The sequence below is a fragment of the Oncorhynchus tshawytscha genome, linkage group LG03 (assembly GCF_018296145.1).
Source record: "Oncorhynchus tshawytscha isolate Ot180627B linkage group LG03, Otsh_v2.0, whole genome shotgun sequence".
In the NCBI taxonomy this organism is placed as follows: domain Eukaryota; kingdom Metazoa; phylum Chordata; class Actinopteri; order Salmoniformes; family Salmonidae; genus Oncorhynchus; species Oncorhynchus tshawytscha.
Window position 1 is genome coordinate 73,065,858 of NC_056431.1, and position 15,310 is coordinate 73,081,167.

General features: G+C 43.6%; 1 protein-coding gene across 2 annotated transcripts; it reads left to right on the forward strand.

Annotated features, from left to right (window-relative positions):
* The first annotated feature begins 221 nt into the window (after positions 1 to 221).
* On the forward strand, positions 222 to 4,580 carry LOC112243081 (protocadherin-8-like). Of its 2 annotated transcripts, none has more exons than XM_024410920.1 (4): positions 222 to 2,682; positions 2,813 to 2,883; positions 3,594 to 3,721; positions 3,992 to 4,580. In XM_024410920.1, exons 1-4 carry the CDS (start codon positions 319 to 321, stop codon positions 4,342 to 4,344), a joined length of 2,916 nt encoding a protein of 971 aa, XP_024266688.1. In that variant the 5' UTR covers positions 222 to 318; the 3' UTR covers positions 4,345 to 4,580. The 2 variants fall into 2 exon arrangements, with proteins under 2 accessions (XP_024266688.1, XP_024266695.1); XM_024410927.1 differs by having other exon boundaries at positions 3,597 to 3,721.
* The last annotated feature ends 10,730 nt before the right edge of the window (positions 4,581 to 15,310 follow it).

The window sequence follows — 15,310 nt, forward strand, 5'->3', positions numbered from 1 at the left end:
GAACCCAAATCAGGTTGTTTTTAGCCCAGCATTTTTTAGAGTGCACTGTATTTAAAAAGACCATTTGTACACTGTCGAGGAGAAGGGTGGTAGCAATTGGCGCCAGCTGGAAAGCAAACGTGCCCCATTTGGCTGGCCTGTTCAATGCCATTGGTCGGTGAGTCAACTAATTTGCATAAATCAAGGTTTATAGATCAACGCTCTCTTTGGACCATATCCAATCCAGTTGCTCGTGGCAAGGGAGCTCAACATCACAACAAGTTTACTTGCAGCTCGTTTTCTTTATGAAGGTGTCTGTCATCATCATTGCACTTTAAAATGGGATTCTGCGGGTTTCGAGGAGTTGGAGAGTGCGTGGTGTTTGCTATTCTGTTCTACTCGGTTCAGTCTACGACTACAAGGTACTACACATATGAAGAGGATGCGCCCGGGACAGAGATTGGAAATCTGTCTCAGGATTTAAAGATAGACCCAGCTGAGGACCCTCAAACATCTTTCCGCTTCATGCAGGAGAGCAATTCGTGTGTGATTCAAATGAGGGAGATTGATGGACTTTTAACTGTTGGGGAAACAATTGACCGGGAGCAGCTGTGCCCGAGGTCCCCGCGGTGTTTTGTCACCTTCGACATAGTTGCCTTCTCCAAAGAAAAGTTTCAGCTGATTCACGTAGAGATCGAGGTAAGGGACATAAACGACAATTCACCCCAGTTTCTCCACAACGAGACGACCCTTGAAATATCCGAGAATGTTCAGCTGGACTCCCGATTCCCGTTGGACATCGCTGTTGACCATGATGTCGGCAATAACTACATCCAAAGTTACCATATCTCTCCCTCCAGCCATTTCATAGTTGATGTGCGCAGCAGGGAGGATGGAGTGAAGTATGCTGAACTTGTGCTTGTGAAAGCTATGGATAGAGAGGCTGAAGATTCCTATACAGTTGAAGTGACGGCAACAGATGCTGGAGAGCCACCCAGGTCCGGATCAATGACTGTTCATATCAAAGTACTAGATTTTAATGACAACAGCCCAACGTTTGAGCACAACTCACTAAAAGTTGAACTTTATGAGGATTCTCCTGTAGGTTACCAAGTGCTTAAGGTGCATGCGTTTGATCCAGATGCTGATATCAATGGCGAGGTAGTGTATGGATTTGTAGAAGACACATCATCTGAAGCAATGCGTATTTTTAATATAGACCGGATTTCCGGTGCTGTAACTTTAAAAACATTGGTTGATTACGAGAAGAAGATATCCTATGAACTGAAAATTAAAGCATCCGATTTAGGCACTAATTCTATTCCATCGACTTGCAAAGTGGTTGTTGATGTCGTAGATGTAAATGATAACGCACCAGAAATCACCATCAAGCCAAAGACCTCTACGAGTGACGATGTGGCTTACATCACGGAGGCCGCAGCGGAGGAAAGTTTTGTGGCGCTAATCAGCACCTCGGACAGCGACTCTGGCTCGAACGGTTACGTGCGCAGTAGCCTACACGGGCACGAACATTTCAAGTTACAACAGGCCTACGGGGACAGTTTTATGATTGTAACAACCACCACTTTAGATAGAGAAACGATCCCAGAGTATAACCTCACTGTAGTGGCTGAAGACCTTGGAACTCCTCCTTTCAAAACCATCAAGCAGTATACCATCAGAGTGACGGACGAGAACGACAACGCCCCCCTCTTCAGTAAATCCATTTATGAAGTTTCTGTCCTGGAAAATAATATTCCCGGGTCATATATAACTACTGTTGTAGCACGGGACCTTGATCGGGGTAAAAACGCCAACGTGTCATATAAACTCATAGACTCAGAGGTTGTCGAAGAGGCTTCCATTTCGACGTATGTGTCTATAGACCCAGTGTCAGGGTCATTGTATAGCCTGAGATCTTTCGATTTTGAAACGCTCCATCAGATTGAATTAACCATCCAGGCTGACGACAAGGGCTCACCTCAACTGTCAAGCACATCCGTGATCAGAATTAAAGTGGTTGATCAGAACGACAACTATCCCTATTTTACCTTTCCCGTTATGCTTAATGACTCTGCTGAAATTCCTCTTCCTGTCAATGCACCATTGGGGTATCTGGCACTACGGGTCCAAGGTCAGGATGAGGATGAGGGTATGAATGGTGAGCTCAGCTACAGAATCGTACAAGGTGACACTAAGATATTTTCAATCAATAAAGACACTGGAGAAATAGCTTTAAAACAGGGTCTGGCCTCTGCTATTGGAGACGTGTTGGAAATCAAGATTGCACTGAGTGACAGTGGGAGATCCCCTCTCTCCAGCAGTGCCACCATTCGCTTTGTTGTCTCAGACTTGCAGCTCTCAGACGACCAACTTGTCATTGTATTACGGTCAAGTGATGAGGAAAGCGCAGGCTTGGATATTTCAGTAGTAGTAATCATTATACTCGGCGGGGGTTGTACTCTGCTGCTGATTGCCATAGCAATTGTTGTTATCACATTCAAACTGAACCGAGGAGGGAAGGACCATGACTCCAAGAGAGACGTGACTCACAGCCTGTTTGACTCCAGGCATCATCCCAGGCTCAACTCTGCAGAACCCAACATGTTCGGTGACCCAAGAGGTTTCCTCAATGAAAGGACTTCTTCATCTCTTGATGAGTCCAGCCTATATGAAGAGAAAAGTGGAGAGTTGGAGTCCCAGGTGGGTGAATGATTTGATTCCGTTTCAATAGTGTTTGTATACAACTGCACACATTAAAGTGTTGTACTACTCCTGATCCATGTAGCTGAAATGAATTCCCTTCCTGTTCTCTCTTGTGTTTGCTCTTTAGATGTTCCTGCCTCCCAAGCCTTTCCAACCATCATCTGTGTGGCAAGGGGACAAATCCTACCCGCAAATTAGGTAAGAATACCATCACATTGATCATATTTGGTATGACGTCCATTTTAATCACTATTATTATTTTTCTTCCAATTTTTATTTATTTACTTAACATTCCGTATGCATACTTCATGTGATCACAGTGGTTGTCCAGTGAGAGGGGGTGGGAGGTTGCAGTGGGGGGTGGGTGGGGGGGCATGCTCATAAGAGAGAGGAGGGAAACAAAGCAAACATCAGTAGTCAGACACAGTAGTGCGGTGGCTAATATGTTTGATTCTATTAGCAGTGGCTAATATGTTTGATTCCATTAGCAGTGGCTAATATGTTTGATTCCATTAGCAGTGGCTAATATGTTTGATTCCATTAGCAGTGGCTAATATGTTTGATTCCATTAGCAGTGGCTAATATGTTTGATTCCATTAGCAGTGGCTAATATGTTTGATTCCATTAGCAGTGGCTAATATGTTTGATTCCATTAGCAGTGGCTAATATGTTTGATTCTATTAGCAGTGGCTAATATGTTTGATTCTATTAGCAGTGGCTAATATGTTTGATTCTATTAGCAGTGGCTAATATGTTTGATTCTATTAGCAGTGGCTAATATGTTTGATTCTATTAGCAGTGGCTAGTATGTTTGATTCCATTAGCAGTGGCTAGTATGTTTGATTCCATTAGCACTGGCTGGTATGTTTGATTATATTAGCAGTGGCTAATATGTTTTTTTCTATTAGCAGTGGCATTGACCAGCAAAGCGTGAAGGACAGTGGAAAAGGAGACAGTGACTTCAATGACAGTGACTCTGACATCAGTGGGGATGGAGGCAAGAGGAACCTTCGCACCTTCCAACCCTGGGCCAAAGGTGAGTTTACGACCTTCACAATTTAGTACTGCAATTTTACAGTTCCTCGTAGCAGAATGATGAAGAGAACAGTTGACATTTTTATAGCTCTATATAGCACTGAAACTGCAGCGGATTCCACTGTCGGGATAACTCGCCCCTTCCACCACCAAAGTGTAGAACCCACCTGGCTATGTAACCCAGCAACAGCGAATGACTCTCAGTCACTTTGATTCTTTACTCCTTGGGCTTGGAAAGTAATTCTGTATGGGTGTGTGTGTTCTATTTCAGGTTCATTCCACGCCGCTAACACCCTCGCTGTGGATTGCCAAGGCACTTACTGTGTAATTCCAACCCAAAGCTTCCAGGCTCCCAGAGACAATGCATACACAATAGGTTTTATCCAAGCACCGGTCTACAACAATGCGCATGCCTATCCCCACTCCTGGAAAGACTCCGGCTACAACACAAGCATTCCCAAAGCAAGAAACACCATGCAGACATTCTCTAATCACACCGGCACCCTCCCATCTTACTTCACACATCAAAAGAGACAATCTCCTGCCGGACTTGATGAAATTCAGGAGCACAGCCAAGATATTACTACAATGGCAACCATATCTGAAGTTGCCACCATTTTGTAAACAACCTGCTGAGTAAATATGCAATTGGATTTTTATAGATACTGTAGTATTTAGCAGATACTGGTCAAAGTAGATGATGCAATATGAATGAAAAGGAACTTGACGTATAACGAAAAAACTGAATGTATATATTTTTTATTTGATTCAATTATGAAGATGTATATATTGATTTCTGTCTTATTGTATGAACATGTTTGTGAAAAATGTGTTTTGTTTTGTGAATAAACACAATGTTGAAACAATGTGAGATGTGTATTATGAGATAATTACACCATGCCTGTGGCCTCTTATGGTTACACACCAAGAACTCCACTCACTTGTCTGGACTTTCTCATTAACTCATATATAATGTTTAATATGTGAATGATAAGCTATATAAACAAGCAATTTTTATTATATTTTGTTCATTATAATGGCTTACAGAAGAAACTGAATCAGTATGCATCTAAGCAAAGTCCACTATGATGGCAAACAGTGTCCTACAAATATATTGTGCTAGTTTAGACAAAATCATCTGCAATTCTAATCATGTAGTCATGTTTATAGTAATCACATGTTAGCTAATTCTTACATAGTGCTACTATGAAAGCCACCATGATGCTTGGCACTCAATTCCCAGTGATATTCAAGCGATCATCCTTTCATGCCATTGAAAAGCAGCAATGAACTTTAATTAAAGAGATGTCTGAGGTATACAACTTTACTTCAGGAAGAGAGGATCCTAAACACATCACTTGACTTCAGCACATTTCTGTCAAAGTCATTTTCAGCAGCTTTGTGTTTTCAGCAAAGACGTGCCATTCAAAATGAGTAGTCTATCAACATTACTTTGACACAAGAAAAGTGAGTTCATACTGTCTATAGAAATTCAAAATATTTATTAAAAGAAAAGAAAAAACATACATAATTCCATCATAGAAACATCCTTGGGGAAGTGGAATGCCTTTCTTGACTAACTTAAAACGTGCTTAGGAAGTGTAATTCACAGCGGATATTTCAGTTTTGAGGTGTTTACACCACGGACTATGTCCCAGGATAGAACCTGTTCACCCAAACATCTGCAGCAAACCTCTAGTTTTTGGTATATCAGTGTATTAAGATACATTTTATTCTGTCAAGACAGTTTCCCTTCATATTGTTCTATTGCATCAGCTTTTGCTCGTGATGTTGTTGATGTTAAAGATGATGATGATCATAAGTTGTGTCCTCTGCATTTCGGTTGCCAGTCTTGTTAAGGTTCTGCATCCTGTGTGCTGTTTTCACAGATATCTGTTTAGGGCCGGCATCAAAGGAGCCTGCAATTTTCAAGAGCAAATACCACACCCAAGATTTTAAAAAGCTTACATAATCTAAATCTAGCCATCTGAAGTTGATGCCCCGAAGGAAGAGAGGAAAAGGAGTGTTGCTTGAAGTTTTGGCAGGGAACCTACAGTGCAATGCTAGGACCATCCACTGGACAGGTCAATATTCATCAGCAAATCATCACTGTAGTTTTTTTCCATTGAACAAAGCTAAGACTATTATTAATCACAGTGAATTATATAAGATATATGAACACATTGCTTGGAATGTAATAGTGATTAGTTGCATATTTTCTAGGAAGCTCTCACAATTTACCACAATGCATTGCCTTCAGAACAGACTAATTCCATATCCACCGATTGTATGGTCAGGGAAGCCACCAAGAATTGTGTCCTTGTCCTTGGAGATTGAATATCTAGTGACAAAATTGAAACTCATGAATACCTTACTGCAAATAGCCTATATGTCATGACATTAGATACACATTGAACAAAATAAAGTAATGCCTTGTATCTGGCTACCAACTTGTGCCAGAACTCTATTTCCACAAGGGGGAAATGCATGTATAAATCAATAGACTATGAAATGGCTTACTTCACCATTGCTTTAAAAAAAACTCAGCAAAAAATAAAAGTCCCTTTTTTCAGGACCCTGTCTTTCAAAGATAATTCGTGAAAATCCAAATAACTTCACAGATCTTCATTGTAAAGGGTTTAAACACTGTTTCCCATGCTTTCCAACCATAAACAATTAATGAACATGCACCTGTGGAACGGTGTTTAAGACACTAATAGCTTACAGACGGTATGCAATTAAGGTCACAGCTACGAAAACTTAGGACACTAAAGAGGCCTTTCTACTGACTCTGAAAAACACCAAAAGAAAGATGCCCAGGGTCCCTACTCATCTGTGTGAATGTGCCTTAGGCATGCTGCAAGGAGGCATGAGGACTGCAGATGTGGCCAGGGCAATAAATTGCCATGTCTGTACTGTGAGACGCCTCAGACAGTGCTACAGGGAGACAGGACGGACAGCTGATTCTCCTCGTAGTGGCAGACCACATGTAACAACATCTGCACAGGATAGGTACATCCGAACATCACACCTGCAGGACAGGTACAGGATGGCAACAACAACAACAGCCATACTGCTCGTTCTGTGTGTGATTTCCTGCAAGACAGGAATGTCAGTGTTCTGCCATGACCAGCGAAGTGCCTGGATCTCAATCCCATTGAGCATGTCTGGGACCTGTTGGATGGGAGGATGAGGGCTAGGGCCATTCCCCCCAGAAATGTCCGGGAACTTGCAGGTGCCTTGGTGGAAGAGTAGGGTAACATCTCACTGCAAGAACCGGCCAATCTGGTGCAGTCCATGAGAAGGAGATGCACTGCAGTACTTAATGCAGCTGGTGGCCACACCAGATACTGACTGTTACTTTTGATTTTGATCCCCCTTTGTTCAGGTACAAATTATTCAATTTCTGTTAGTCACATGTCTGTGCATCTTGTTCAGCTTATGTCTCAGTTGTTGAATCGTGTTATGTTCATACAAATATTTTCACATCTTAAGATTGCTGAAAATATACGCATTTGACAGTGAGAGGACGTTTCATTTTTTGCTGAGTTTATTTTAGGTTAAAAAAGCTTCCCATCGACTCGATAACTTGTGCCATAAGGTTTGATCGACAGTGTTGAATAAGAAGGTCCATTATCAGAACACATTTGTGGATACATTTTTTTTTGTGTGAATGTTAATATTATCTGTACAATCAGAAGCAGTGGTCTACTTTCAAGTTCTCACATACCTCACTCAGTAACAATAACTTACTGCAATATTCTGTTGGTCTCCCCACCAACATGAGGTGTTACATAAAGCCTGTTCATAACTTCATCATCGACAGATGAGCAGGAGTCACACAGGGCATAATGGCATTCAACTTCCGATGATGGCAGTTTATGTGCTGGCAGATGGCTAGTCTTTTTCATTCCTTTCGTAGTGTTGCAGTGGCCTCTTCTTTTCATCACTTTGTAGGCCAAGGCCATCACTAGACTGAATCCTATCAGGAAGACAAAACTCACCAATGGCAAATGTGCATAAAGATGGCATAACTCTGACATACAGTGCATTTGGAAAGTATTCAGACCCCTTTTACTTTTTCCACATTATGTTACAGACTAATTCTCATCAGTCTACACACAATACCCCATAATGACAAAGCAAAAACACATTTTTAGAAATGTATACATTTTAGCAAAAGTATTAAAAAAAAATTCAAAGATTAAATATCACATTTACGTTAACATATTCAGACCCATTACTCAGTACTTTGTTGAAGCACCTTTGGCAGTGATTACAGCCTCAAGTGTTCTTGGGTATGATGCTACAAGCTAGAAAATGTATACATTTGAGCAAATGTATAAATAAATTCAAAGATTAAATATCACATTTAAGTTAACATATTCAGACCCATAACTCAGTACTTTGTTGAAGCACCTTTGGCAGCGATTACAGCCTCAAGTATTCTTGGTATGACGCTACAAGCTTGGCACACCTGTATTTGGGGAATTTCTCCCATTAATCTCTGCAGATCCTCTCAAGCTCTGTCAGGTTGGATGGCGAGTGTCGCTGCACAGCTATTTTCAGGTCTCTCCAAAGATGTTTGATCGGGTTCAATTCCGGGAACTTGTTGCGAAGCCACTACCTGCGTTGTCTTGGCTGTGTGCTTAGGGTCATTGTCCTGTTGTAAGGTTAACCTTCAGCTCATCTGAGGTCCTGAGTGATCTAGAGCAGGTTTTCATCAAGGGTCTCTTGGTACTTTGAACTGTTCATATTTCCCTTGATCTAGACTACTCTCCCAGTCCCTGCCGCTAAAAAACATGTCCACAGCATGATGCTGCCACCACCAGGCTTCACTGTAGGGACGGTGCCAGGTTTCCTCCAGACGTGACTCTATTTCTTGAACTGCACTGTTGGTTAAGGGCTTGCAAGTCAGCATGTCACGGTAAGGTCTACACTGTTGGTTAAGGGCTTGTAAGTCAGCATGTCACTGTAAGGTCTACACTGTTGGTTAAGGGCTTGTAAAGGCAGCATGTCATGGTAAGGTCTACACCTGTTGGTTAAGGGCTTGCAAGTCAGCATGTCACAGTAAGGTCTACACTGTTGGTTAAGGGCTTGCAAGTCAGCATGTCACGGTAAGGTCTACACCTGTTGGTTAAGGGCTTGTAGGTCAGCATGTCACTGTAAGGTCTGCACTGTTGGTTAAGGGCTTGTAGGTCAGCATTTCACTGTAAGGTCTACACTGTTGGTTAAGGGCTTGTAAGTCAGCATTTCACTGTAAGGTCTACACTGTTGGTTAAGGGCTTGTAGGTCAGCATTTCACTGTAAGGTCTACACTGTTGGTTAAGGGCTTGTAGGTCAGCATTTCACTGTAAGGTCTACAATGTTGGTTAAGGGCTTGTAGGTCAGCATGTCACTGTAAGGTCTACCTACACTGTTGGTTAAGGGCTTGTAGGTGAGCATTTCACTGTAAGGTCTACACACCTGTTGGTTAAGGGCTTGTAAGTCAGCATGTCACTGTAAGGTCTACACTGTTGGTTAAGGGCTTGTAGGTCAGCATGTCACTGTAAGGTCTACACTGTTGGTTAAGGGCTTGTAGGTCAGCATGTCACTGTAAGGTCTGCATTGTTGGTTAAGGGCTTGTAAGGCAGCATTTCACTGTAAGGTCTACACTGTTGGTTAAGGGCTTGTAAGACAGCATTTCACTGTAAGGTCTACACTGTTGGTTAAGGGCTTGTAGGTGAGCATGTCACTGTAAGGTCTACACCTGTTGGTTAAGGGCTTGTAAGGCAGCATTTCACTGTAAGGTCTACACTGTTGGTTAAGGGCTTGTAAGGCAGCATTTCACTGTAAGGTCTACACTGTTGGTTAAGGGCTTGTAAGGCAGCATTTCACTGTAAGGTCTACACTGTTGGTTAAGGGCTTGTAAGTCAGCATTTCACTGTAAGGTCTACACACCTGTTGGTTAAGGGCTTGTAAGTCAGCATTTCACTGTAAGGTCTACACCTGTTGGTTAAGGGCTTGTAAGTCAGCATTTCCTGTAAGGTCTACCTACACCTGTTGGTTAAGGGCTTGTAGGCAGCATGTCACTGTAAGGTCTACACACCTGTTGGTTAAGGGCTTGTAGGTCAGCATGTCACTGTAAGGTCTACACTGTTGGTTAAGGGCTTGTAGGTCAGCATTTCACTGTAAGGTCTACCTACACCTGTTGGTTAAGGGCTTGTAGGTCAGCATGTCACTGTAGGGTCTACACTGTTGGTTAAGGGCTTGTAAGTCAGCATGTCACTGTAAGGTCTACACTGTTGGTTAAGGGCTTGTAGGTCAGCATGTCACTGTAAGGTCTGCACTGTTGGTTAAGGGCTTGTAAGTCAGCATGTCACTGTAAGGTCTACACCTGTTGGTTAAGGGCTTATAAGTCAGCATTTCACTGTAAGGTCTACACTGTTGGTTAAGGGCTTGTAGGTCAGCATGTCACTAGACCTGTTGTCAGGTCTACACCTGTTGGTTAAGGGCTTGTAGGTCAGCATGTCACTGTAAGGTCTACACTGTTGGTTAAGGGCTTGTAAGTCAGCATGTCACTGTAAGGTCTACACTGTTGGTTACTTGTAGGTCAGCATGTCACTGTAAGGTCTACACTGTTGGTTAAGGGCTTGTAGGTCAGCATGTCACTGTAAAGGTCTACACCTGTTGGTTAAGGGCTTGTAGGTCAGCATGTCACTGTAAGGTCTACACTTGTAGGTCAGCATGTCACTGTTACACCTGTTGGTTAAGGGCTTTGTAAGTCAGCATTTCACTGTAAGGTCTACACTGTTGGTTAAGGGCTTGTAGGTCAGCATGTCACTGTAAAGTCTACACCTGTTGGTTAAGGGCTTGTAGGTCAGCATGTCACTGTAAGGTCTACACCTGTTGGTTAAGGGCTTGTAAGTCAGCATGTCACTGTAAGGTCTACACCTGTTGGTTAAGGGCTTGTAAGGCAGCATTTCACTGTAAGGTCTACACTGTTGGTTAAGGGCTTGTAAGGCAGCATTTCACTGTAAGGTCTACACTGTTGGTTAAGGGCTTGTAAGGCAGCATTTCACTGTAAGGTCTACACTGTTGGTTAAGGGCTTGCAAGTCAGCATGTCACAGTAAGGTCTACACTGTTGGTTAAGGGCTTGCAAGTCAGCATGTCACGGTAAGGTCTACACCTGTTGGTTAAGGGCTTGTAGGTCAGCATGTCACTGTAAGGTCTGCACTGTTGGTTAAGGGCTTGTAGGTCAGCATTTCACTGTAAGGTCTACACTGTTGGTTAAGGGCTTGTAAGTCAGAATTTCACTGTAAGGTCTACACTGTTGGTTAAGGGCTTGTAGGTCAGCATTTCACTGTAAGGTCTACACTGTTGGTTAAGGGCTTGTAGGTCAGCATTTCACTGTAAGGTCTACAATGTTGGTTAAGGGCTTGGAGGTCAGCATGTTACTGTAAGGTCTACACTGTTGGTTAAGGGCTTGTAGGTCAGCATGTCACTGTAAGGTCTACACCTGTTGGTTAGGGGCTTGTAAGTCAGCATGTCACTGTAAGGTCTACACTGTTGGTTAAGGGCTTGTAGGTCAGCATGTCACTGTAAGGTCTACACTGTTGGTTAAGGGCTTGTAGGTCAGCATGTCACTGTAAGGTCTGCACTGTTGGTTAAGGGCTTGTAGGTCAGCATTTCACTGTAAGGTCTACACTGTTGGTTAAGGGCTTGTAAGTCAGCATTTCACTGTAAGGTCTACACTGTTGGTTAAGGGCTTGTAGGTCAGCATTTCACTGTAAGGTCTACACTGTTGGTTAAGGGCTTGTAGGTCAGCATTTCACTGTAAGGTCTACAATGTTGGTTAAGGGCTTGTAGGTCAGCATTTCACTGTAAGGTCTACACTGTTGGTTAAGGGCTTGTAAGGCAGCATTTCACTGTAAGGTCTACACTGTTGGTTAAGGGCTTGTAAGGCAGCATTTCACTGTAAGGTCTACCTACACCTGTTGGTTAAGGGCTTGTAAGGCAGCATTTCACTGTAAGGTCTACACCTGTTGGTTAAGGGCTTGTAAGGCAGCATTTCACTGTAAGGTCTACCTACACCTGTTGGTTAAGGGCTTGTAAGGCAGCATGTCACTGTAAGGTCTACACCTGTTGGTTAAGGGCTTGTAGGTCAGCATTTCACTGTAAGGTCTACACTTGTTGGTTAAGGGCTTGTAGGTCAGCATTTCACTGTAAGGTCTACCTACACCTGTTGGTTAAGGGCTTGTAGGTCAATATGTCACTGTAGGGTCTACACTGTTGGTTAAGGGCTTGTAAGTCAGCATGTCACTGTAAGGTCTACACTGTTGGTTAAGGGCTTGTAGGTCAGCATGTCACTGTAAGGTCTGCACTGTTGGTTAAGGGCTTGTAAGTCAGCATGTCACTGTAAGGTCTACACTGTTGGTTAAGGGCTTGTAGGTCAGCATGTCACTGTAAGGTCTACACTGTTGGTTAAGGGCTTGTAGGTCAGCATGTCACTGTAAAGTCTACACCTGTTGGTTAAGGGCTTGTAGGTCAGCATGTCACTGTAAGGTCTACACCTGTTGGTTAAGGGCTTGTAGGTCAGCATGTCACTGTAAGGTCTACACTGTTGGTTAAGGGCTTGTAGGTCAGCATGTCACTGTAAGGTCTACACCTGTTGGTTAAGGGCTTGTAAGTCAGCATGTCACTGTAAGGTCAACACCTGTTGGTTAAGGGCTTATAAGTCAGCATTTCACTGTAAGGTCTACACTGTTGGTTAAGGGCTTGTAGGTCAGCATGTCACTGTAAGGTCTACACCTGTTGGTTAAGGGCTTGTAGGTCAGCATGTCACTGTAAGGTCTACACCTGTTGGTTAAGGGCTTGTAAGTCAGCATGTCACTGTAAGGTCTACACTGTTGGTTAAGGGCTTGTAGGTCAGCATGTCACTGTAAGGTCTACCTACACCTGTTGGTTAAAGGCTTGTAGGTCAGCATGTCACTGTAAGGTCTACCTACACCTGTTGGTTAAGGGCTTGTAAGTCAGCATGTCACTGTAACGTCTACACTGTTGGTTAAGGGCTTGTAGGTCAGCATGTCACTGTAAGGTCTGCACTGTTGGTTAAGGGCTTGTAGGTCAGCATGTCACTGTAAGGTCTACACTGTTGGTTAAGTGCTTGTAGGTCAGCATGTCACTGTAAGGTCTACCTACACCTGTTGGTTAAAGGCTTGTAGGTCAGCATGTCACTGTAAGGTCTACCTACACCTGTTGGTTAAGGGCTTCTAAGTCAGCATGTCACTGTAAGGTCTACACTGTTGGTTAAGGGCTTGTAGGTCAGCATGTCACTGTAAGGTCTACCTTCACCTGTTGGTTAAGGGCTTGTAAGTCAGCATGTCACTGTAAGGTCTACACTGTTGGTTAAGGGCTTGTAGGTCAGCATTTCACTGTAAGGTCTACACTGTTGGTTAAGGGCTTGTAGGTCAGCATGTCACTGTAACGTCTACACTGTTGGTTAAGGGCTTGTAGGTCAGCATGTCACTGTAAGGTCTGCACTGTTGGTTAAGGGCTTGTAGGTCAGCATGTCACTGTAAGGTCTACACTGTTGGTTAAGTGCTTGTAGGTCAGCATGTCACTGTAAGGTCTACCTACACCTGTTGGTTAAGGGCTTGTAGGTCAGCATTTCACTGTAAGGTCTACACTGTTGGTTAAGGGCTTGTAGGTCAGCATGTCACTGTAAGGTCTACACTGTTGGTTAAGGGCTTGTAGGTCAGCATGTCACTGTAAGGTCTACACTGTTGGTTAAGGGCTTGTAGGTCAGCATGTCACTGTAAGGTCTACCTACACCTGTTGGTTAAGGGCTTGTAGGTCAGCATGTCACTGTAAGGTCTACCTACACCTGTTGGTTAAGGGCTTGTAGGTCAGCATGTCACTGTAAGGTCTACACTGTTGGTTAAGGGCTTGTAGGTCAGCATGTCACTGTAAGGTCTACACTGTTGGTTAAGGGCTTGTAGGTCAGCATGTCACTGTAAGGTCTACACTGTTGGTTAAGGGCTTGTAGGTCAGCATGTCACTGTAAGGTCTACACTGTTGGTTAAGGGCTTGTAGGTCAGCATGTCACTGTAAGGTCTACACTGTTGGTTAAGGGCTTGTAGGTCAGCATGTCACTGTAAGGTCTACACTGTTGGTTAAGGGCTTGTAAGGCAGCATGTCACTGTAAGGTCTACACTGTTGGTTAAGGGCTTGTAGGTCAGCATGTCACTGTAAGGTCTACACTGTTGGTTAAGGGCTTGTAGGTCAGCATGTCACTGTAAGGTCTACACTGTTGGTTAAGGGCTTGTAGGTCAGCATGTCACTGTAAGGTCTACACTGTTGGTTAAGGGCTTGTAGGTCAGCATGTCACTGTAAGGTCTGCACTGTTGGTTAAGGGCTTGTAGGTCAGCATGTCACTGTAAGGTCTACACTGTTGGTTAAGAGCTTGTAGGTCAGCATGTCACTGTAAGGTCTAACCTGTTGGTTAAGGGCTTGTAGGTCAGCATGTCACTGTAAGGTCTACACTGTTGGTTAAGGGCTTGTAGGTCAGCATGTCACGGTAAGGTCTATACTGTTGGTTAAGGGCTTGTAGGTCAGCATGTCACGGTAAGGTCTACACTGTTGGTTAAGAGCTTGTAGGTCAGCATGTCACTGTAAGGTCTACACTGTTGGTTAAGGGCTTGTAGGTCAGCATGTCACTGTAAGGTCTGCACTGTTGGTTAAGGGCTTGTAGGTCAGCATGTCACTGTAAGGTCTACACTGTTGGTTAAGGGCTTGTAAGTCAGCATGTCACTGTAAGGTCTACACCTGTTGGTTAAGGGCTTGTAATTCAGCATGTCACTGTAAGGTCTACACCTGTTGGTTAAGGGCTTGTAGGTCAGCATGTCACTGTAAGGTCTACACTGTTGGTTAAGGGCTTGTAGGTCAGCATGTCACTGTAAGGTCTACACACCTGTTGGTTAAGGGCTTGTAGGTCAGCATGTCACTGTAAGGTCTACACCTGTTGGTTAAGGGCTTGTAAGTCAGCATGTCACTGTAAGGTCTACACTGTTGGTTAAGGGCTTGTAGGTCAGCATGTCACTGTAAGGTCTGCACTGTTGGTTAAGGGCTTGTAGGTCAGCATGTCACTGTAAGGTCTACACTGTTGGTTAAGGGCTTGTAGGTCAGCATGTCACTGTAAGGTCTACCTACACCTGTTGGTTAAGGGCTTGTAGGTCAGCATGTCACTGTAAGGTCTACACACCTGTTGGTTAAGGGCTTGTAAGTCAGCATGTCACTGTAAGGTCTACACTGTTGGTTAAGGGCTTGTAGGTCAGCATGTCACTGTAAGGTCTACACTGTTGGTTAAGGGCTTGTAGGTCAGCATGTCACTGTAAGGTCTACACCTGTTGGTTAAGGGCTTGTAGGTCAGCATGTCACTGTAAGGTCTACACTGTTGGTTAAGGGCTTGTAGGTCAGCATGTCACTGTAAGGTCTACACTGTTGGTTAAGGGCTTGTAGGTCAGCATGTCACTGTAAGGTCTACACTGTTGGTTAAGGGCTTGTAGGTCAGCATGTCACTGTAAGGTCTACACTGTTGGTTAAGGGCTT

What these genes read in the sequence shown, in the direction of transcription:
- LOC112243081 (XM_024410920.1), top strand. Translation starts at nt 319, where the DNA reads ATGGGATTCTGCGGGTTTCGAGGAGTTGGAGAGTGCGTGGTGTTTGCT. An exon ending in GTGGAGAGTTGGAGTCCCAG is followed by an intron (nt 2,683 to 2,812) that starts GTGGGTGAATGA and finishes TTTGCTCTTTAG; the next exon opens with ATGTTCCTGCCTCCCAAGCC. An exon ending in AAATCCTACCCGCAAATTAG is followed by an intron (nt 2,884 to 3,593) that starts GTAAGAATACCA and finishes TTTTTCTATTAG; the next exon opens with CAGTGGCATTGACCAGCAAA.